The following is a 22,240-nucleotide window of genomic DNA, read 5'->3' on the forward strand; positions in this document are numbered from 1 at the left end:
ATATTCATAAGTCATGTTGTGAAAGAAAAGATAGAAAAGAATAAAGAACTCAAGAAAAATAAAGTAAAAAAAACATACCTCCATCTGTATTCAGACACCCACAGTTCTTTCTCTTGGCATGAATAGCCTCTTTAATCGTAAGTCTTTCAGAGTTGTCTTGGATCATTGTAGTGCTGAGAATAGTTCAGTCATTTGTAGCTGATCATCATACAATATTACTGTTATTTTGTACACAGTACATTTCACAGTGAATCATCCCATGTATGTCTTTCCAGATTTTTCTGAGGGTATCCTGCTCGTCATTTCTTATAGTACAACAGTATTCCATCATAATCACAAATCACAACTTGTTCCATCATTTCCCAATTGATGGGTATCCTCTTATCTTCTATTTCTTTTACCCCTAGAAAAGAGCTGTTAAAATATTTTTGTGCATATAGGTCCTTTTCATTTTTTAAATTAATTTTGGGATACAGACTTAGTGGTATTATTAGGTCAAAGGATATGCATACTTTTATAGCCCTTTGAAAATAGTTCCAAATTGCTCTAGAGAATGGTTGAATCAATTCACAACTCTACCTGCAAGGCACTGAAGTCTCATTTTTCCTACATTCCCTCTAACATTTGTCATTTACCTTATCTATCAGCCAATCTAATAAGTATGAAGTAGTACCTCAGAATTGTTTTAATTTGCATTTCTCCAATCAATAGTAAGTTAGCGTATTTTTAATAGGACTATTGGTAGATTCATCTGAAAACTGATCATATCTTTTGATCATTGATCAATTGGGAAATGACTGTTAATTTTTGTAAATATTACTCAGTTCTCTATGCTTTAGAAATAAGGCCTGTATCAGTGAAACTTACTTCAAAACCTTTTTTCACAGTTACTATTGCTACCTCTATTTCCCTGCATCTTAAGTCACCTCCTATTTATTCTATCCTCTCTCTCCATCCACCCTGTCCTTCCTCAAGTGTTTTGCTTCTGACTATCCCTCCTCCAATCTGCCCTCCTTTCCATCACCACTCCCTTCTCTTATCCCCTTCCCCTCCTATTTTTCAATAGAATAAGTAAGATAGATTTCTATACTCCACTGAGTGTGTATATTATTCCCTCTTTGAGCCAATTCTGATGAGAGTAGAATTCACTCATCCTCCCTCACTTCCCCCCTTCCCTTTAATTGAAAAAGCCTTTTCTTGCCTCTTTTATGAGATAATTTCTGGTGGCCAAAACTAATGGCCTTTTCTTAATCCTTATTCTCATTGACCTCTTTGGAGTCTTTGATCCTAGGCAAGTCACTTAAACCATGTTTACCTCAGTTTCCTCATCTGTAAAAGGAAGAAATTGGTGTAGATAGCTTCTGAATTCCTCTTAGTTCTAAATTTATACTTCTCCCCATTTATTTTTGTTAACAAGGATACTTTAGTAGGTTTCACTTGTGGTTTAGAGTATGTGACTTTCACTTAGACACCTGCCAAGCAAATTAGCCTCTTTTTATCACCATACATTCATCTGTAAATCGAGGGAGTTGGAAGAAATGTCTCCAAGAAATTTTCAAAATCAGTGATTTTATAAATCTAGAATTTGTGGTCAATAGGAGTGGAAAACTAATATGCAAAATACATAAAGCAACGAAAAATATACAACAAAATCTTAGCTACCTACCATCTGGCCTTTTGGAATCCCCTGGTTTCCAGAGTCTGAAAGTATTCCACAAAAGTCTTTGGCAGTGAAATAGGCCAAGAACCCAGGAATAATTAACGTAGCTGAGAACTTACCAACCAAAGCTTATACCTAGCAAGCTTCAATTGATTATATAGTTGCAGGTTCTTTTGAGAACCCACCAACTAGACTTTTCTGTTTAATTGCAGACTCAGAACGGTACCATTCAGATAGGCCCCATCTGTCAAGGCTCTTTCCTCATTATCCCCAAGTTTTGGAGTCACTGGAGCAGAAGGCACTAACAACTGATCAGCACACAATCTCACTGGGAACTCCATGTTGGCCCCACTCTAATTCTCCACCCTCTCCATTTATCCTAAATCAAAGTTCACTGTAGGAGCAAATAAGGCAATCTCTCAGGGATCAAGGTGCAGACTCACCTGTCAGCTCACAAACCACTTCTGTTGTCCACACTCAACATCCACTCAATAATGCTCACTATTACTCTCTTGTTTTCATACCAATATTCAATTTTAGTTTTCTACAGTCACCCAGAAATGTATACATACAAGTCCAGGGAATGTCTTGACTTCTTCTTAATGGATTTTGGAGTGAGGAAGGGGGGGATACAGAATTAATAGTTTCATTTCTAAATATAAGGCCCAGTAACATGTTTGCACATTTTTTGAGCTGAATCTGTGATTTCATTGCTATAGGAAACTCTCTGTATGTAAAAGCAAATGAGGACCTGATCTGGAGATTCTAACCATAGAGAGCTAATAGAGACACTGAACGTTTAAGGGACTTGCCCAAAGGACAGGTGGATGCTCCTGTTCTGAGTCCTCTTCTCTTTTCTCCCTAGACTATTTCACTTGTTGATCTCGTCAGTTCCCATGATTTCAATGATCATCCCTAAGCTGAAGGTCCTCAAATCTGTTTATGCAGCCCTGACCTTTCTCTCTTGACTTCCATATCCCATATCTCCAAGTATCTGACAGAGGTCTGAAACAGAAAACCCCTAGACATCTTAGATTCAACCTATCCAAAATGGTGCCCATTATCTTTACCCAAAATTCTTTTTCTCTTCTTAATTTCCCTGTACTGCTGAGGGTGTCACCATCTAAGTTACCTTGGTTCTCTACCTGGGCATCTTCCTTAACTCCTCACATTTTTACTCCCACATCCAATTTGTTCCCAAGACCTGTTGTTATCTTCTTAATATCTCCCATGTGTACACCTGTCTCTCTTCTGACATTGTCAGCACCCTAGCACAGGTAAATATCACCTCATATTATTGAGAAGAGCAATTGCAATAGCTTGCTGGTTGGTCATTAATGAGAAAGCACAGTAGATTAAGTGCTAGATATGAACTCAAGGCAACCTGAGTTAAAATCCTGCTTCAGACACTGAATCCCAGGAAAAATCACTCAACCTCAGTTTTCTCATCTGCCACCCAAAGTTGTTGTGAAGATTAGATGAGATCGCTTGTAAAGCACTTTTTAAACCTTAAAGAACCAAATAAACGTTAGCTGTGAGTCTTTCTCCACTCCAGCCCATCCTCCACTCGGTTGTTACATGGCAGCTGGGTGGTGCAATAAATAGAATTCTGAGCATGAGGTTAAGAAGACCCAAGTTCACATCTAGTTCAGAGGTTAGCTGTGTGATCCTTGGCAAGTGACTTGATATCTATTTGCCTCAGTTTCCTCATTTGTAAGATGGGGATAAGAATAGCACCTACCTCTCAGGCTATTGTAAGGATCAGATGAGACAACAATAAAGTGCTTAGCCCATTGCCTGGCACATAGCAATCACCATGCAAATGTTAGCTTCTATTATCTTCCTAAAGTGTGGGTCTGACCAAGTCACTCCCTACTCAATAAACTTCAGGGGCTCCCTATTGCCTCCAGGATCAAATACAAATCCCTGTTTGGCATGCAAAACCCTTCTTACCCGCAGCATCTTCCACCTTTCCAGTATTCTAACTTGTCATTCATTTCCCATATGCTCTTTGATTCAGTGACATCGACTCACTAATTGCTCCATGAACAAGAGACTCCCTCAGTGGGCTCCAGGCATTTTTTGAGGGATGAACCCTTTACCTGAAACACTTTTCCTCTGCTACTCAGATTATTGATCTCCTTTCTTTTTTAAGTCCCAATTAAAATCCTATCTTCTACAGGAAGTTTTTCCTAACACTTCTGATTTCCAGTGCTTTCCTTCTACTAATCATTTATCATTTTACCCATATTATTTCACTTGATCCTCTTTATAACCTTATGAGGTAGATGGTATAATTATCTTTATTTTACATCTAGAAAACTGAGACAGGCAGTGTTTAAGTGATTTGCCCATGGTCACACATCTATTAGATTTTTGAGGCCAGATTTGCACTCCATTAGGTCTTCCTGACTTCAGACTCTGTGCACTCTCGTGCCACCTAGCGGAAGAGGTGTGAGGCGTAATAAACTTCCATCTTTATCATACTGGCTGATCACCTGCACTAACAAGGTTCTCAGCTGTTCTGTCCAGTCTTCCCACTCCATACTTTATCTGGGTAAATGCATCAGTTGTCATAGACTTAGTTATCTTATGGGTACAAATGACTCACTTCCCTATCTATGGGACACCAGTTTTTCCCCTGAACTTTAGTCCTGGATCACTTAATTATCCCTTGGATATCTCAAACAGGATGCTTTGCATGCAATTCAAACTCACTATCTCAGAAATGAAACTCATTACTTGCTTTTCCTCTCAACCATGCCCCATTCACAATTTCCCTTTTGTGGCCGAGGTATCACCATCCAGTGATGAATGAAAGTCTGAGAGACATAATTTCTGGTTAATTAATAATCAGTTTATTAATTATGTTTAGGAAATAAATAATAGATTGAAGTCAATGATTTTCTCTCATAAACCAAAGACAAACCTTGGAGGTTGCTGGGTGTTTAAAAACTTTTAGAAGAAGGGGTGTTCCCAACATATGGAAATCAAATTAAATTAGTTAACAATGAGAAAATCAATATCATGATAAAAAGTGGGTTTATTCTATTGAGTGACTGAGGGAAGTGACTGATTATGTCACTCTTAGACAAACATACTCATTTCTACCCAGACCACCTAATTGCCTCAGGCAATCTAGACAAAAGGATCTATTCTTCACCCAGTATTACCTGAGCAGACCAAAGATGAGTTATGATAAAAATTCACCTAGACAGGAGGTCTTCACCTAGGCAGGAGGTTAGGTGGATCTTGCCCAGAATTGACTCTAATCTCATCATCAGCCCTTTCCTTCAGAGGAAATGCAGAAAGAGAAAAGGAAAAACAAACAAACAAACAAACAAACAAAACCTTTGAATCCCCTATGTTAGTAATTATTATTAATAATTATTTCTAATTCTCTCTTCAATTTTATTGTGAGATACAATCTCTTTAATGAATCACTACTGATATAGTAAACACTTCCTCAACGGTTTTGTTTTGCTTTTTCACCTATGGGGCTTATGAGAGGAAACAATGTGTGGGAAAAAAGGAAGAGGAATTGACAGACACATTGACACGACCCATTCAAGTAGTCCTTTTTGATAAGGAAGCCTTACAGATAAAAGACATGGAAAAAATAAGCAATAAGAAATATATCCATTGCTTAGGTCCATCATGTCTTGAAGCTCAGGCATCTCATCTCATGCAGCCATCTGGTTCTCTGGAAATATCTCCTCATGTATCTCTCTGAGCTGGTTGTACTCCCAGAGCAGTTTCCAGCTGACTGGCTTTTCTGGTTCAAGTCACTTGTAGAGAGTCCCTTCTCTACTAAAATTTTCTTTTAAAAATTCTTCTTAACACAATTTTAAATTTACTATGACAATAAACAGTTTATGTACTGAAAGTTAGCTGAAGTCCCATGCCCCAACAAATAAGAAAATCAAATTGGGGATTTATTTTAGACTAGGTAATTGGCATTTTTAAGTTAGCCAATTTTTGTATTGATATAGTCAAGAAAATGAAAGACAAATTGAAAAATTAGAAACATATGAACCCATTTTTTGAACCCATTTTTAATATGTAATTTATTTGTGAAGAGAATGAAGTTAGTGAAGACTTCTCAGTGCTTAACAAAAGGCTTTTACTAGTTGGTTAGCCCTAAGTTTCAGTTTCCCAGAAATCATATGCCACATCAACATGACACAACTCCCCTTGGGTTGCCATCACAACCCCCCCTTACCCCCTTGGGTTGCCATACCAGCATAACACAACCCCTGCTTGGATTGCCACATCAACATAATGCCTATTGGTTATTCACAGGGTGGATTGTCGTGTTTAGATTGTGAGCCTGCCTCCCAGCCAATGGGAACAAAAGGCCAGTGGGGGGTGGGGGGTGGATCTGCATTAGGGCTATATAATCTCTATTTTTGCCTTCTGTAATTGCCTCACTCTCCTGTACCTGTCAGAGAGGAGATGCCCTTTCTCACAAGATCGTAATAAAATCTTACTGTTTTGCTTCTACTTTAAGAAGTATCTGATTTTTATTTGAGTTGGTGGTCTCTGACCCACACATTTATTTTTCAGTTCTTAACATTCACTTCCACAAGAATTTTATTTCAAAATTTTCTCCCTATCTCTCCCCACCTCCCACCCCAGGACAGCATGCACCTTATCCATCCCTTTCTCCAGTCTATCCTCCCTACTATTAGCCATACTTCTTGCATTCCCCTTCTCCTCTATTTTCCTGTTGGGCAAAATAGATTTCTATACTCCATTGCCTGTAAAGCTTAATTTTCAGTTGCATGCTAAAACAAATTTTAACATTCATTCATAAAGCTTTGAGTCCCATATTTTCTCTTTCCCTCCCTACCCACCCTCATTGAGAAAATAGGCAATTCAATATAAGTCACACAAGTGTAACAATGCAAAGAACTTCCATAATAGTTATGTTGTAAAATACTAAGCACATTTCCCTCTGTCCTATGCTGAACTTCATTTATTCCATTCTCTCCTTTGACCTGTCCTCCCAAAATAGTGCTTACTTCTGATTACCCCTTTCCCCAATTTGCTGTCCCTTCCATCATCTCCCCTCTTTTATCCTCTTCCTCCTTGCCTTCCTGCTGACTAAAATAGATTTCCATATCCAATTGAGTGTGTGTTATTCCATCCTTAAGCCAAATCCAGTGAGAGTAAGGCTTAATTTCCTTTCATCTCCCCCCTCTTCCCCTCCACTGTAGAAGCTCTTTCATTCCTCTTGTATGTGAGAAGATTTGCTACATTCTACCCCTTCCTTTCTCTTACTCTTAGTACATTCCATTCAACAGTAAATATTTTCTTAGGTATTGTGCCTTCATATTCAGCTCACACTGTGCCCTCTGTCTATGTGTGCATATATATATACACACACATACATATGTATATATACACATATGTGTACACACATATGCATATATACATATATGAATATACACATGCATATATAAACATATAGATACATATGCATGCATACATGTGTGTACATATACATAGCTACACATATATAATTTACACATATATACATACCCATACACAGCTACATATATATTCCCTCTAAGTACCCCAAATACTGAAAAAGGTCTCATGAGTTAGAAATGTCATCTTTCCATGTAGGAATGTGAACAGTTCAACTTTAAGAAGTTTATTAATGATTCTCTTTCCTGCTTACCTTTTCATGTTTCCCTTGATTCTTGTATTTGAAAGTCAAATTTTCTATTCAACTCTGGCCTTTTCAACAAGAGTGCTTGGAAGTCCTCTATTTCATTGAAATTCCACTTTTCCCCCTGATGCATTATACTCATTTTTCCTGGGTAGGTGATTCTTCTTTTTAATCCTATCTCCTTTTACCTCTGGAATATCATATTCCAAGCCCTTTAGTCCCTTAGTGTAGAAGCTAAATCCTGTGTTATCCTGATTGTAGTTCCACAATACTTGAATTGTTTCTTTCTGTAATATTTTCTCCTTGAGCTGGGAACTCTGGAATTTGGATATAATATTACTAGGAGTTTTCCTTTTCGAATCTCTTTCTGGAGGCAATTGGTGAATTCTTTACATTTTTATTTTACCTTCCATTTCTAGAATGTTAGGGCAGTGTTTCCTCATAATTTCTTGGCAGATGGTATCTAGGCTCTTTTTTTGATCATGGCTTTCAGGTAGATCAATAATTTTTAATTTATCTCACCTGGATCTATCTTCCTGGTCAGTTGTTTTTCCAATGAGATATTTCATATAGTCTTCTATTTTTTTTCATTCTTTTACTTTTGATTTGTGATTTCTTGGTTTTTCATAAAGTCATTAGCCTCCATCTGTTCCATTCTAATTTTTAAAGAACTATTTTCTTCAGTGAGCATTTGAACCTCCTTTTCTATTTGGCTAATTCTGCTTTTTAAAGCCTTCTTCTCCTCTTTGGCTTTTTGGACCTCTTTTGCCATTTGGGTTAGTCTGTTTTAAAAGATATTATTTTCTTCAGCAATTTTTGGTTCTCCTTTAGCCACCTGTTGACTCACTTTTCATGATTTTCTAGCATCGTTCTTATTTCTCTTCCCAATTTTTCCTCCATCTCTCTTACTTGATTTTCAAAATCCTTTTTGAGCTCTTCTATGAACTGATACAATTGCACATTTTTGGGGGACGTTTTGGATGTAGAAACCTTGACTTTGATGTCTTCTTATGATGGCATGATTTGTTCTTCTTCATCTGAAAAGATGGAAGGAAATACCTTTTCACCAAGAAAGGAACTTTCTATACTCTTATTTTTTACTTTTTTGGGGCATTTTTTCAGCCAGTTACTTGACTTTTGAGTCCTTTGTCAAGTAGAGGGTACATCCTAGGGACCTGTAAATTTTCAATTCCTCCAAGGTGGAGCAATCAAGGGAAAAGAGTTTACTCCTTTTCTGGCCTGCATTCTGGTCTGGGAGCAATCACAAGCACTCTTATGCCCAGAATCTGTGAGTAGGATTCCTTCTCCAGGGCTTCTATCTGCTCAACCATGCCAGTAGTCCTCCTCACCTCAGTACTGCCACTGAGAACTGAGACCCAGATTAGGCACTCGATTCCCCCAGGGTCTTTAGGCCCAGGGCTCCAAAAGTGGACACCGCTGCATTGATTACCTCTGCTCTGGTGCAGGGGCTGGGACCAGACCTTGCTCCCCTCTCACCCAGGTGAAAGAGCTTTCTCACAGACTTTTGAAGCTGTCTTGGGCATTTGTTGGTTGAGAAGTCTGGGAATTGCAGTTGCTACCCATGATTCCATGCCCTGAAGTCTGCTCCAGTCCTGTCCATGCCCAGCAGTAAAGGATGAGCCGTGCTCAGCTCTGAGCCTGCTGTGATAGACTCTTCCTGTTGGCCTTCCACGGGGTCTTTAGCTGGAAATCTCTTTCACTCTGTCCATTTGTAGCTTCTGATGCTTTAGAATTTGTTTTGAGTCATTTTTACTGGTATTTTATGGGTTATGGGAGTAGAGCTAGAGCAGGTCCCATCTTGACCCCACCCTCTCAACCCATTTTTTTCCTTGGCATTATTTATTCCCCCATTTGGAGGATGAGATTCTGCTAAGGATCTAATAACAAAACATTTATAAGATGACTTTTATTAAAAGAATAAATTGTTTTCACGGTCGGCATATTAACCATAGCAGTAGCAAAAGGTGTTGGAATGGAATGAATAAATACGTAAAGTAACCCTATATTATCTGCTATACCCTTTGGTGCATATATGTTTAGTATTAATATGGTTTTATCATTAGCATTACCTATTGCTATTATCATAGCGTTATCTATGGTAACTTTCAGCAAGATATATTTCCCTTACTTATGCCTTTTAATTAGATCTATTATTTTTGTTGATTTCTCTGAGATCATGATTGTTACTCCTGCTATTTTGGCTTCATGTGAAACATAACAGATTCTGCTCTAGCCTGTGTGTATCCCTTTGATTCAAAAATGTTTATTGTAAACAACATATTGTAGGATTCTTATTTTTAATCCATTTGGCCATCTACTTCCATTTTATGGAAGGGTTCAGCCCATTTGCATTTATAGTTATGGCAACTAACTCTGTGATTTCCTCCATGCTATTTTTCCTTGTTTATCCCTCTCCATCTCTCTTACACCCATCCAGTTCCTCCTCCCAAGTATTTTACTTCTGATCACCTCTGCCAATCTTCCCTCATTTCTATCAGTCACCCATACTATTATCTATATCCCTTTAAACTTCCTTATAGGGTAAGATATATATCTGTATCTGAGTGTCTATTCTATTCCCTCTTTGAGCAAGTTCTGATAAAAGTAAAGTTTAAGCTTTGTCCACCACTTCCTCATCTTTTCTTCCATTATAGTAGTTTTCCTATGCCTCTTTTATGTGAGATAATTTACTCCTTTCTATCTCTCTCATCTCCTGCTTCCAATATAACCATCTTTCTCACAACTTTATTTTGATTTCTTTGTGGATCATCTCATCAGTATCACCTTATATTCATACCCTCTGATCTACATACTTTTCTAATTGCCCTTTTAGTAATAAAAAGCTTAAAAGTTACAAATATTGTCTTCCAATATGGAAATATAAAGTTTAACCTTAGTGAAGCTCTTATGTTATCTATTTGTTGTTTCTTTTTTTACCTTTTTGTGTTTTCCTCACTCCTTGTATTTGGATATCGAAGATTTTACTCTGCTCTGCTCCTCTGCTTCATTAATTATTCATTTTTACCCCAAACTACTATATGCAGTTTCACTAGATGAGCGATTTTTGTTTGCACTCCTAACTCCTTTCCCTTCCAGTATATCATATTCCAGATCCTTCAGTTCTTTAATATAGAAGCTGCCAAATCCTATGCAATCCTGACTATAGCTGTGTCATATCTGAATTGTTTCTTTTTTTTAATTAACTAATTTATTTTTCATTTCCAACAGAAACTTGAAGAAGATTTTGAATTCTGAATTTTCTTCCCATCTCTCTCCTCTGCCTACCCCAAGACAGCATCCATTCTGATTACCACTTCCCCCAATCTGCCCTCCTGTCTGTCACACTATTCCCTTTTCTTATGCCCATCCCCTCTATTTCCTTGTAGGGCAAGATAGATTTCTATATTTCATTGCCTGTGTGTCTTATTTTCCAGTAGCATATAAAAAAAATTAACATTCATTCTTAAAACCTTGAGTTTTTACCACTCTCCTTTCCTCCCTCCCCATCCAACCCTATTGAGAAGACAAACAATTCAATATAGGTTACACATGTGTAGTTATGCAAAACACTTCCATAACAGTCATATTGTGAAAGGCTAACTATATTTCCCTCCATCCTATCCTGCCCCTCCATTTATTCTATTCTCTCCTTTGACTCTATCCCTCCTCAAAACTGTGTACTTCTAATTACCCCCTCCCCCCTTTTGCCCTCCCTTCTATCATTCCCCATGCCCCCACTTAGACCCATCCCCTCTACTTTCCTGTGGTGTAAGATAGATTTTTCATACCAAATTGAGTGTGCAAATTATTCCTTCTTTAAGACAAGTGTGATGAGAGTAAGGTTCACTCTTTCCCTCTCACCTCCCCCCTTTCCCTCTCCATTGAAAAACCTTTATTTCTTGCCTCCTTTATGGGAGAAAATTTACCCCATTCTATTTCTCTCTTTCTCCTCCCAATGTATTCCTCTCTCTTCCTTAATTTTATTTTTTAAGATATTGTCCCTACCTATTCAAGTCACCCTGCGCTTTCTGTCACTGTATATAAAATCCCTCCAACTGCACTAATACGGAGAAAAGTCTCAAGACTTACAAATAAGGTTTTTCAATGTAGGAATTTAAACAGGTCAACTTTAGTAAGTCCCTTATGATTACTCTTTCTTTTTCATGATTCTCTTGATTCTTTTGTTTGTGTTTCAAATTTTCTATTCAGCTCTGGTCCTTTCAAAAAGAATGTTTGAAAGTCCTCTATTTCATTGAATGACCATTTTTTCCCCCTAAATATTATATTTAATTTTGCTGTGTAGGTGATTCTTTGTTTAAATCCTAGCTCCTTTGACACAAGAATATCATATTCTAAGCCCTGTGATCCATCAATATAGAAGCTGCTAGAACTCTTGTTATCCAGATTGTATTTTCACAATACTTGTATTGTTTCTCTCTGGTTGCTTGCAATATTTTCTCCATGACCTGACTACTCTGAATTTGGCTATACTATTCCTAGATTTCATTTTGGGGTCTCTTTTGGGAGGTGATCAGTGGATTCTTTCAATATCTATTTTACCTTCTGGTTCTAGAATATCAGGGCAGTTTTCCTTCATAATTACTTGAAAGATGATATCTAGGATCTTTTTTTGATAATGGCTTTCAGATAGTCCAATAATTTTTAAGCTGCCTCTCCTGGATCTTTTTTCTAGATCAGTTGTTTTTCCAATGAGATATTTCACACTGTCTGCTGTTTTTTTTTTCATTCTTTTGCTTAGTTCTCTAATTTCTTGATTTTTCAGAAAGTCATTACCTTCCCTTTACTCCATTCTAATCTTTAATGAATTACTTTCTTCAGTGAGCTTTTGAACCTCCTTTTCCATCTGACCAGTTCAGCTTGTTAGGGCATTCTTCTCCACATTGGCTTTTTGGATCTCTTTTGCCATTTGGGTTAGACTATTTTTTTAAAGTGTTATTTTCTTCAGCAATTATTGGGTCTCTTTTAGCAAGAAATTGGCTAGTTTTTTTTTTTTTATGATTTTCTTGCATCACTCTCATTTCTCTTCCCAATTTCTGTTCTACTTCTATTACTTGATTTTCAAAATCATTTTTGAACTCTTCCATGACCTGAGACAAATTCAAATTTTTCTTGGAGGCTTTGGATGGAGGAGCTTTGACTTTGTTGTCTTCTGTTTGCATACTTCGATCTTCTTTGTCACCAAATTAAGATTCTGTAGTGATTTCTTTTTCCAGTTTTTGCTTATTTTCTCTGCTACATACTTAACTTTTGAGCTCTTTGTCAAGGTAATTCTCCGCTTCTAGTGGGGTTGGGGAGTGTACTGTCACTGATCACTTGATCTCCCCACAATCTGTGGGCTTACAGCTCCAGAAACAGTCACTGACATTTCCTGGTGACCTTCTAGGCAATTTTGGGCCAGAGATTTGCTTCACTCTGTCGTTATGTGGGTTCTGCAGCCCCAGAATTTGTTTAGAGTCATTTTTACAGGTATTTATTTGGGACTGGGGGCAGAGATAGCAAGTATATGCTGTTACTATACCTTATTTTTTTCTTTCTTTCTTTTATGCTGCTTGAAGTACTTTCTCATTGATCTGTGAGCTCTGGAATTTGTCTATGGTGTTCCTCGCAATTTTCATTTTGGGATCTCTTTTATGTGGTGATGAAAGAATTATTTCAATTTCTATTTTGTCCCTGATTTTAACATATCAAGGCAATTTTTCCTTGATAATTTCTTTGCCCCTCAGTCCTCATTTTTTTTTTTTTGCTTAATAGCATTTTATTTTTTCTAGTACTATCTAAAGATAGTTCTCAACATTTATTTTTATAAGATTGTAAATTCAAAATATTTTCTCCCTTCCTACCCCCTCCTTAAGATGGCAAGCAATCTGATATAGATTACATATGTACAATCATGTTTAACATTTCCGTATTAGTCATGTTGTGAAAGAAGAATCAGAGCAAAAGGGAAAACCATGGGAAAGAAAAAATGAAAATAATATTCTTTGATCTGCATTCAGACTCCATATTTCTTTCTCTGGACGTGCATAGCATTTTCCTTTAAGAGTCTTTTGAAGTTGTCTTGTGTCATTTTATCGCTTAGAAGAGCTAAGTCTGTCATAGTGGATCATTACACAGTGATGCTCTTATGGAGTACAATATTCTTATAGTTCTGCTTGCTGCACTGAGCATCACTTCATGTAAGTTTTTTTCAGTTTTCTTTTTTCTGAGAGCACCTTGTTCATCACTTCTTATAGTGCAATACTTTTCCATCACAACCACATACTACAACATGTTCAACTTCATCACCTCAAATTCTAATTCTTTATACCCAGAGAAGAGCAGCTATAAATATTTTTGTAAATGTAGTTCCTTTTCTTTTGATTTTTCCTCATTTGGGATATAAACTTAGCAGTGGTATTGCGAGGTCAGAGGGTATGCAAGGCTTTATAGTCCTTAGGACACATGGAACAAAAAATTTGGAAATGGATGTTGAAAATTGTTTTTACAGGTAACTGGGGGAAAATAAAATACTAAATATGTTTTAAATTTTAAAAGTGTTTGAAAGAAAATAACATAGAAACAATCAATAATTTTATTAAAGAAAATGATAACAGTGAGACAACAAACCAAAATTTGTGGGATGCAGTCAAAGTCATTCTTAGTGGGAAATTTATATGTCTGATTATTTATGTCACTAAAACAGAGGAAAACAAGATTAGCTACAAATTAAATTATAGTAAATGATTAATTTAGTTTTAATCTAGTATATAATAATGTTAATCTAGTATATAGTCTAGTATATAATGTTAATTTAGTATATAATAAATCAAAAAATACAAACTTTCTGAACAAAAACACATTATTTGACAAAAACTGCTGTGAAAACTACTGAAAAATATGAGAGAAACTAGTAATATACCAACAACTCACACCATTTACCAAGATAAGGTCAAACATAAAGGGTGGCAGCATAAGTAAATTAATAGAGCATGGAATAGTTAAACTGTGAGGTTCATGGAAAAGGGAAGATTTTAAGACCAAAGAAGATATAGAGAGCATTGGAAACTATAAAATGGATAATTTTGATTGTATAAAATTAAAAAGTTTTGTTAAATGAAACCATTGGGGAAAAGCATATAAAAAGTATATTTAAAAAGTATATAAAGCAGAAAACTGAGAAAAATTTTCTTAAGAAGCATCTCTGGTAAATGCCTCATTTATCAAATATATGGTAAAAGACTCTAATTTATAATATATATATATGTGTATATATATATATATATATATATATATATATATATATATATATATATATATACATATAATTTTCCAACTGAAAAATGATCAAAGAATATGAACAGTGTTCAGATGAAGAAATTGAAGCTATGTTCAAACAAAAAAAAATGTTCTATATCACTATTATTAGAGTAATGCAAATTAAAACAACTTTTTTGTACCACCTCACAGCTATTAGAATGACTAATGTGACAAAAAAAGAGAAAATGTTGGCTGTTGGAGGGAATGAGGAAAAATTGGGGCACTAAGGCATTATTGGTGGAGTTGTGAACTGATTCCATTTTGGAGAACAATTTGGAACTATGCCCAAAGATTTATACAACTGTGCATACCCTTTGATCCAGCATTACCATTACTATGTTTTACCCTAAAGAAATCATAAAATGGGGAAAGAATTCACATGTATAAAAGTATTTATAGCAACTCTTTTTGTGGTGGCAAAGAATTGTAAATGGTATTGATGCCCATCAATCTGGGAATGCCTAATAAGAATGTGGTATATGATTGTCATGGAGAATTATTGTGCTATATAATGACAAAGAGAATGTTTTCAGAAAAGTCTGAAAAGACTTATATGAACTGAAGCTGAGTGAACAGAACCAGAACAATATTGTACACAGTAAGAACAATATTGTATGCTGAAGAATTGTGAATGGCTTAGCTATTCTCCTCAGTACAATTCAAGGCATTTGCAAAGGACTAATGATGAAGCATACTATTCAACATGAGAGAAAGAAGTGATATTGATTGAATACAGACTGAAACTTGCTATTTTTTTCATTTTCTTTCTTTTGTTTTCTTTTACTGAGTCTTCTATGGAAATATGGAATTGTTTTAAATAATTATCCATATATAACCTATATCTGGTTTCTTACCATCTCAGGGAGGATGGATGCAAGGGAGAAATCAAATTTGGAACTCAGAATTTTAAATAAGAATGTTAACAAAAATTGGTAAAAAAAAATTAAAGAGTGGAAAAAATTGTTATCACCATTCCTTTCCCAGGATTTTTTTTAGTTTTCATCCTTTGATTTAGCAGATTCCTTTTTTTGTTTCCCCATCTGGAAACTGAGCCTCCCTCTACTAACCTTAGCAGGTTGAAGTGGTCATGATTAAAATCAGCAAATAAGAGAAACTGAAGCAAAAGTGTTCCAAGTGTCCTTATTTTATTAGCAATGTCTAGCAATTTGTCAGCAAAATGGATTTATGGCAGCCTCATTTGGTACAAGGATTTCATAGTGAACCCAAAGAGCATCATTATAGGTATAATTGAGAAACATTAGTTAAGTGAACATAAATAAAATGAGGAACACTGATCACATTGATTCCCATGGATATTTACATTTTGTGATTGGTTGGGGTATTCCAGGAATTTCATTATCAGAATGGAAATGTACCTTGTGTGACCATCTCTGAAAAGTACAAGGAATATTTATAGAAAAAGAAAATCTTAACAGATTAGCAGCTCTCAAGATGTGAACATTCCTAGCCCTATGTCACTATAATTAGTGAACTGATTATGAATGATCATCTATAATATCGTTTTTAACAGGAATGAGGAACCCAGCTCATCATCATGCATTAATAGTCAAACTGAAAAAGTCAAGGAAAATAATGAACATGAAAGTGAGTGACTTAGAAATGCCACAATCAGCAGGTATACATTGGGCTCCATCTCTGTTCTGAGCACTCATCCAGATGCTACAGATGCAAAGAAAAAAAGAAAACAGTCTCTGCCCACAAAGAGTTTACAATCTCTAAGGATCTGTAAGAATCATCCTCAAGAACCTGTAGGTGCCTCCTGTAACTCATAAAAATTCTCTGAACACATCTCAGTAATCACAACCAGTGTATGAATTATAAGAGCAGGAGACCAAAACCTAACCAAGCAAAAAAAAAAAAAAAAAAAACAAAGAATGCATCTGGCCATACTGATTGAGGTAGGGGAGGGAAAACATGGGTTCTCTGTTTATAGGATCACAACGTTTTAGATTTAGAGTTGTGGGGGTCCTTAGAGATCCTCCTCCTCCTCATTTTAGATAAGAAAATTGAGGCAGAGGTTTTACTTGACCAAATTTATACAGTTTGTAAGTGGAAAGGTTGGAATTTGAACCAAGATCCTTGGAATCTAAGTCCAGGAAGAACTCCTTTTGCTTTCTTTTTGGTGGAATTAATGCCTCTCCTTTTTCTGAGTGGGAAGGTTCAAATTGTGTGACAGATACTCTCCCTTTGTCTCTTTCTCCTCCTTTCCTCCCCTCTTGATTTCTCTCCCTTTCCCCATCCAAATTCCAAAGGTAATCCTCCCTTGTAGGATGAGGATGATTCAAGATCCTTCCCTAGACCCCTCAGCAGACCACCTTACAGAACTAGTTTGACCTACATTGCTCGAGGAATGGCACAGATTTTGTAGGGGACAGGAGATGTGGTCACTCGAACTTCGGGGTCTAAGCTCAGCTGGGTGTTTGGGGGAGCCTGAAATGTGAATTTCTGGAGCAGGCAAGTGAAGAAAAGGAAGAGCTCAGCCCGTGCCAGCTGTTCTCCCAGGCAGACTCTCTTTCCTGAAAGACAAAGAGATAAAAAGGCAGTGAATCTACTAATGGTTGGCACAGGCAGTGGTTTGTAGTAAGATGTCCCCAGGGCCTGGGTCTGCATCCTAGCATTGGGATAATACTTCAGGCTATTCAGTGACTTGTCCACAGTTACAACCCTAATAACAGTCAGAGGTGGAATTTGAACCCAAGTCTTCCTTGCTTAATGGCAGGTACCATATCTATCATGCCATGCTGCTGCCAGCTTCAGAGACTTTATACAGTTGAAATACTGCAACTGTAAATAAAGGACCAATTTGCAGATCTCTAAAGGTATTAAGAAACACCCTGTTTTCCTGAGCTAAGGCTTAGAAAGCACACTGTGCCCTGAGCTTGACATAACAGCAATCCTTTGTGCTCTAGATGATCTCACCCTCTGGCTATGTGTGTTACTTTGACTAGTTCAAGGTGTTCCCTGTGGGATTTATGCATTTCATATTAATCAATAATTGCTTAGATTTGTTGGGGCCCACTGTATTTCTCAGGAACATGGGACTCAGCTGTTGAAGTCTATAGTTGTCCATCACATCTCTTGACATGTTCACAATCCCTGTTCTTCCAAGGGAACCAGGCACAACACTTCTATTTCCACCACACTAACACTGGTTCTATGTCCCACTAAATAATTGCAAAGGTCAACAACCTTTAAGACTTGAGACAATCAACTTAAAAACTGTTCCCACAAGAATGCCTGCATTGTCCACTCATGAGCTACTGAACACCTAAGAATGATTGTGCTGTGGTCCAGCCCACCTGTGTGTGTGCTTGTGTGTGTGTGTTTTTAATGTGTATAAGACCTACCTTTGCCCCAGCAATGTTAAGCCCTCCTTCTCAGGAAGGGGAACTTCTGCTTGCAACTGTTTTCCTTACTTTGAAATTAATTAAACTTCTGTTTGTGTCCTGACTCTCTTGTCTCTAATCTGCTCTGTTCAGCTCTGGCCATTCCCAGGTTAGATTCTAATTCTGGAACAGCTGAAAGATCCCACATTGCATACATCTTACCTGGATGACATTGAACAGTCACTTAACTTGAGTAGTCCAAAGTTTCCTCATATGTGAAACAATGGAATTGGACCATGTGGCACCAAGGACCTTTCTGACTTTGGATCTAAAATTCTGCTTTGTGTAGCCTTAGAAACTACAGGGCCCTTATCTAAATTTAAACCAGGCAGTTTCAGCGGAGAGGATGTTGAACCTGGAGTCATGAAGACCTCACTTCAAATCCTAACTTTGATACTTAAAAGCTGAGAGACCCTGGACAAATCACCTAACTGTTTTCAGCCTCAGTTTCCTTATGTGTAAGATGGGGATAATAATAGCACCTAGCTCACAGAGTAAAGATGTAAAGGACTTTATGAACCTTAAAGGACCATATGAATGCTACTTATCATCATCATCATCACCATCATGATCATCACTACTATTACTACTGCTGTTGCTGCCATTACTATAACAATTAAAATTTTTCTTCTCTATCAAAAGCAAACAATATTGGTATTGTTACCAATATGTTACATGATACCTCACTGGGGTATTTTGAAGTCAGAATGGAAGAGTGAATGTCAGACCATTGTTAGTCTTACAGTATCGATTTGCTCTCATCTGAAGAAAGAAAGGAAGGAAGGAAGGAAGGAAGGAAGGAAGGAAGGAAGGAAGAAAGGAAGGAAGGAAGAAAGAAAGAAAGAAAGAAAGAAAGAAAGAAAGAAAGAAAGAAAGAAAGAAAGAAAGAAAGAAAGAAAGAAAGAAAGAAAGAAAGAAAGAAAGAAAAAAAGAAAGAAAGAAAGGGAGGGAGGAAGGAAGGAAGGAAGGAAGGAAGGAAGGAAGGAAGGAAGGAAGGAAGGAAGGAAGGAAGGAAGGGAGGGAGGGAGGGAGGGAGGGAGGAAGGAAGGAAGGAAGGAAGGAAGGGAGGAAGGAAGGAAGGAAGGAAGGAAAGAAGGAAGGAAGGAAACAAGCAAACAAACACAAAAAAAAAGACTTCTGATCCTGGATTGAGAAAACTCAGCTTGGGTCTTTACTCTTTCACTCATTAGCTTTGTGATATTTAGCAAGTGACAGATTCTTAGAGTTCAAAGTAACTCTCTAAGATTTGAGGACACAGAGAAAATGCTAAATTGTCTCTGGCAGGTCTTACCAAGAACTACTATAATGGTCAGCAGGTTCATTATCTCAAAACAAACTTAACTGGAAGCTGTAGATTCTCCTGAAGGAGGAGGTTTAAGAAGAAGGAGGCAGAACTGAACAGTCCCCATTAGCTAGGTAACCAGCCTGGATTATGTCTGGATGTTAACTGCTCACCTGGTCACCATTTCCAAAGGCATGAAAGAGCTGTCCTCACTCTTTTGTCCTAGGAGTCTCTCTCAGGAATTTCACATTATTTCTAATGAAAGAATGTGCCAGTCCAGCTGTCAAGAGACTAAAGCTGTGTGTCAATTCCCCTTAGTGCCATGACAAGAGTTGGCCAAACCAGCTTTTTGGTATAATGGAAACAACCAATGGGTTAACTGAATGGTCCTGTGACTTTTCCACATCTCCAAGGTTCCAGTCCTCAACCTTCCGCTTACTCTTCCACTGAGAAATGCCAGGAAAGCAGCTCCCTTCCCTCCATCTTCCTTTTCACATATAGAAGAAAGGAGATTATGTAGACTCATATCCAAATGGAGACAGGGAAGGCTTTGGAGCCAGGAGAATCAGAGGATCAGAGCATAAGAGTTAAAAGGAACCTCAGAAAACCTTCCAGTCCCACTCTCTCAGTTTAAAGATTTGAAAACTGAGCCTCAGCAAAGGTAACTGATATGACTATGTCCTCTTCTTCTCCTTCTAAGGATAGATGCAAGATCTTCTAGAGAAACAACAGATGATTTATCTCTAGTGAATTCAGGTTTATAGAGTACTTTGGTATAAGCTTTATCACATCCACCGGAGGCATTAACTAATAAACTCATTCAACAAATCCGTAACAATTGTGATCACTAACATTTATAAAGCATTTTAAAAGTTGGCTGTCCTTAACCACATGCTTCATTGTAGACCTGGGCAAAAAGGCATCCTTCAACAGCCAGAATTCCATGAGCTTCAGTGTATCCGTGGGGAAATGCAAAATACGCCAATGACCTCTGCTCATTGAAGACACCAACACTAGCACCCTAGCTCAACACCAAGTAAGTCGCAATGTGAGACCCATATGGCCTCTAGCAGTGCTAGCCACCCCCACTCAACACAAGACCAGAAATGAAGGTCACCCATTGGCCTCAGACCAAGACACAAACTTAGTAGAGGACAACAATGTCAAAGCACCTATGGACAAAACCCTAAATAAAATGGGAAGTGGTGTCATGCCCAGAAAAAAGAGCTCATGGAAGAGCTAAAAAAGGAGCTTAAAAATCATAAAACAGAGGTAGAAAAGAATGGGAAAATAATGCAAGAAAATTACAAACAAAGGAGTAAACACCTTTGAAAAAGAAAACAATTGCTTAAAATAGAATTGGTCAAATGGAAAAAGAGTTACAAAAATCCATTGAAGAAAATAACTCCCTAAAAAAATACAGTTGATCAAATGGAAAAGGAAGTACAAACCTAACTAAGGAAAACAACTCCTTAAAAGTTAGAATTTGTCACGTGGAAGCTAATGATTCCATGAGATATCAAGAATCCATAAAACAAATTCAAAAAAGAACGAAAAAATTGTAAAATTATAAATTTTCTACCTCAGGAGAAAAACAAGTGATCTGAAAAACTGATCCATGAGAGACAATGTCAGAATAATTGGACTACATGGAAGTCATAATCAAAGGGAGGACTTGGGCAGCATTTTTAAAGAAATTATCAAGGAAAATTGACACAATATCCTGGAAGCAGAGGACAAAATAAGCATTGAAATACCCCCTCACTTATTAGAGATGAAAAAAAAAAGCTGGCCCAGAGAGAATCTGAGTCACAGTAAATCACACAACTAGGAAGAGGAACAATTAAAACTCAGATCCTATTTCTCCAAATTCCTAGAGTTTGGGGATCATGGTTTCAGAATCGACAGGAATGTTATTGGCCCTTTAGTTCAATCCCCTCATTTTATAGATAAGGCAACTGAGGCTCAGGATGTACAGGGACATGGGACTGATTTCATCTGGGACTTTTCAAAGCTATGTGACAGAGGGCAGATCACCTAACCTCCCTGAGGTTTACTTTCTTCATCTGTAAAATAGAACCCTGTACTACTTACCTCATGGGATGGTCGTGAAATTCCAAAGGAAAGTTAAGGGTCTTGTAGACTTTAAAAAGCTATCCAAAGGTCTGCTATTTTTAATTTTGTTGCGATGTGTTTTCTCAATGAATGAATGTTACTAGTACATGCACCATCACATGATTGTGGGTTTAAAGAAGAAGAGTCTTCAAAGTGTCTTAATGTTAAAAAGTTTAGTGCTTCCTGGCCTAAGGTTCCCTTCCAACTGAGTGAGACTCACCTACAGAGAAAGGCAGAAAGGATTCTTTCTTCTTAAATTGTCCATTCTCCAGAAAATGTTCTGGGTTGAAAGTATCTGGGGTAGCCCACTCCTTGGGGTCCCTGTGCAAAGCAGTCAAGTTGGTCATCACTATGGTCCCCTGAAACCAAGAGAAAAGAATTAAGGCCAACGCATTTGAGGTGGAAGGGAACCTGGCCCACCCTCTCATTTTACAGAAGAGAGAATAGAGGGTCCTTGGTGGAGGGAAACCGGCTAAGCCTGGTAGCCACGCCTGTTGTAGTATTCAATACGTCTTAGAGCACGGGCTTCCAAAGTATTTTGGGGAGGTCGTCAAAGCCTTCAGACCCCTTCTCAGAATCATGGCTTAAAATTACACAAATAAAACACATATGATTTCAAAAGAAACAAATTCCATGGAAATGCAACCATCACAATCCAAATAAAACTCAAAAACGGGCTTTGTATCTCAAGTTAAGGACTCCAGCCTTAGAGAGTAGTAAATATAGGATTGGAAGGGGTTGCACAGGTCATCTGCTCCACC

At 37.3% G+C, this 22,240-nt stretch overlaps 1 protein-coding gene across 1 annotated transcript in view; it reads right to left on the minus strand.

The window, feature by feature from the left end:
* Positions 1-15,803: 15,803 nt before the first annotated feature.
* LOC140530242 (cytochrome P450 2J2-like) overlaps positions 15,804-22,240 on the minus strand; it is a 44,128-nt gene continuing 37,691 nt past the window's right edge. Inside the window, exons 8-9 of the mRNA XM_072649677.1 lie at positions 21,700-21,838; positions 15,804-17,212 (exon numbers count right to left, since the gene is read on the minus strand). Of these exons, the coding sequence (XP_072505778.1) occupies positions 17,031-17,212; positions 21,700-21,838 (321 nt within the window). The 3' untranslated portion in view covers positions 15,804-17,030. The remainder of the gene's footprint in view (positions 17,213-21,699; positions 21,839-22,240) is intronic.

The sequence above is a fragment of the Notamacropus eugenii genome, chromosome 2 (genome assembly GCF_028372415.1).
Source record: "Notamacropus eugenii isolate mMacEug1 chromosome 2, mMacEug1.pri_v2, whole genome shotgun sequence".
Classification (NCBI taxonomy): domain Eukaryota; kingdom Metazoa; phylum Chordata; class Mammalia; order Diprotodontia; family Macropodidae; genus Notamacropus; species Notamacropus eugenii.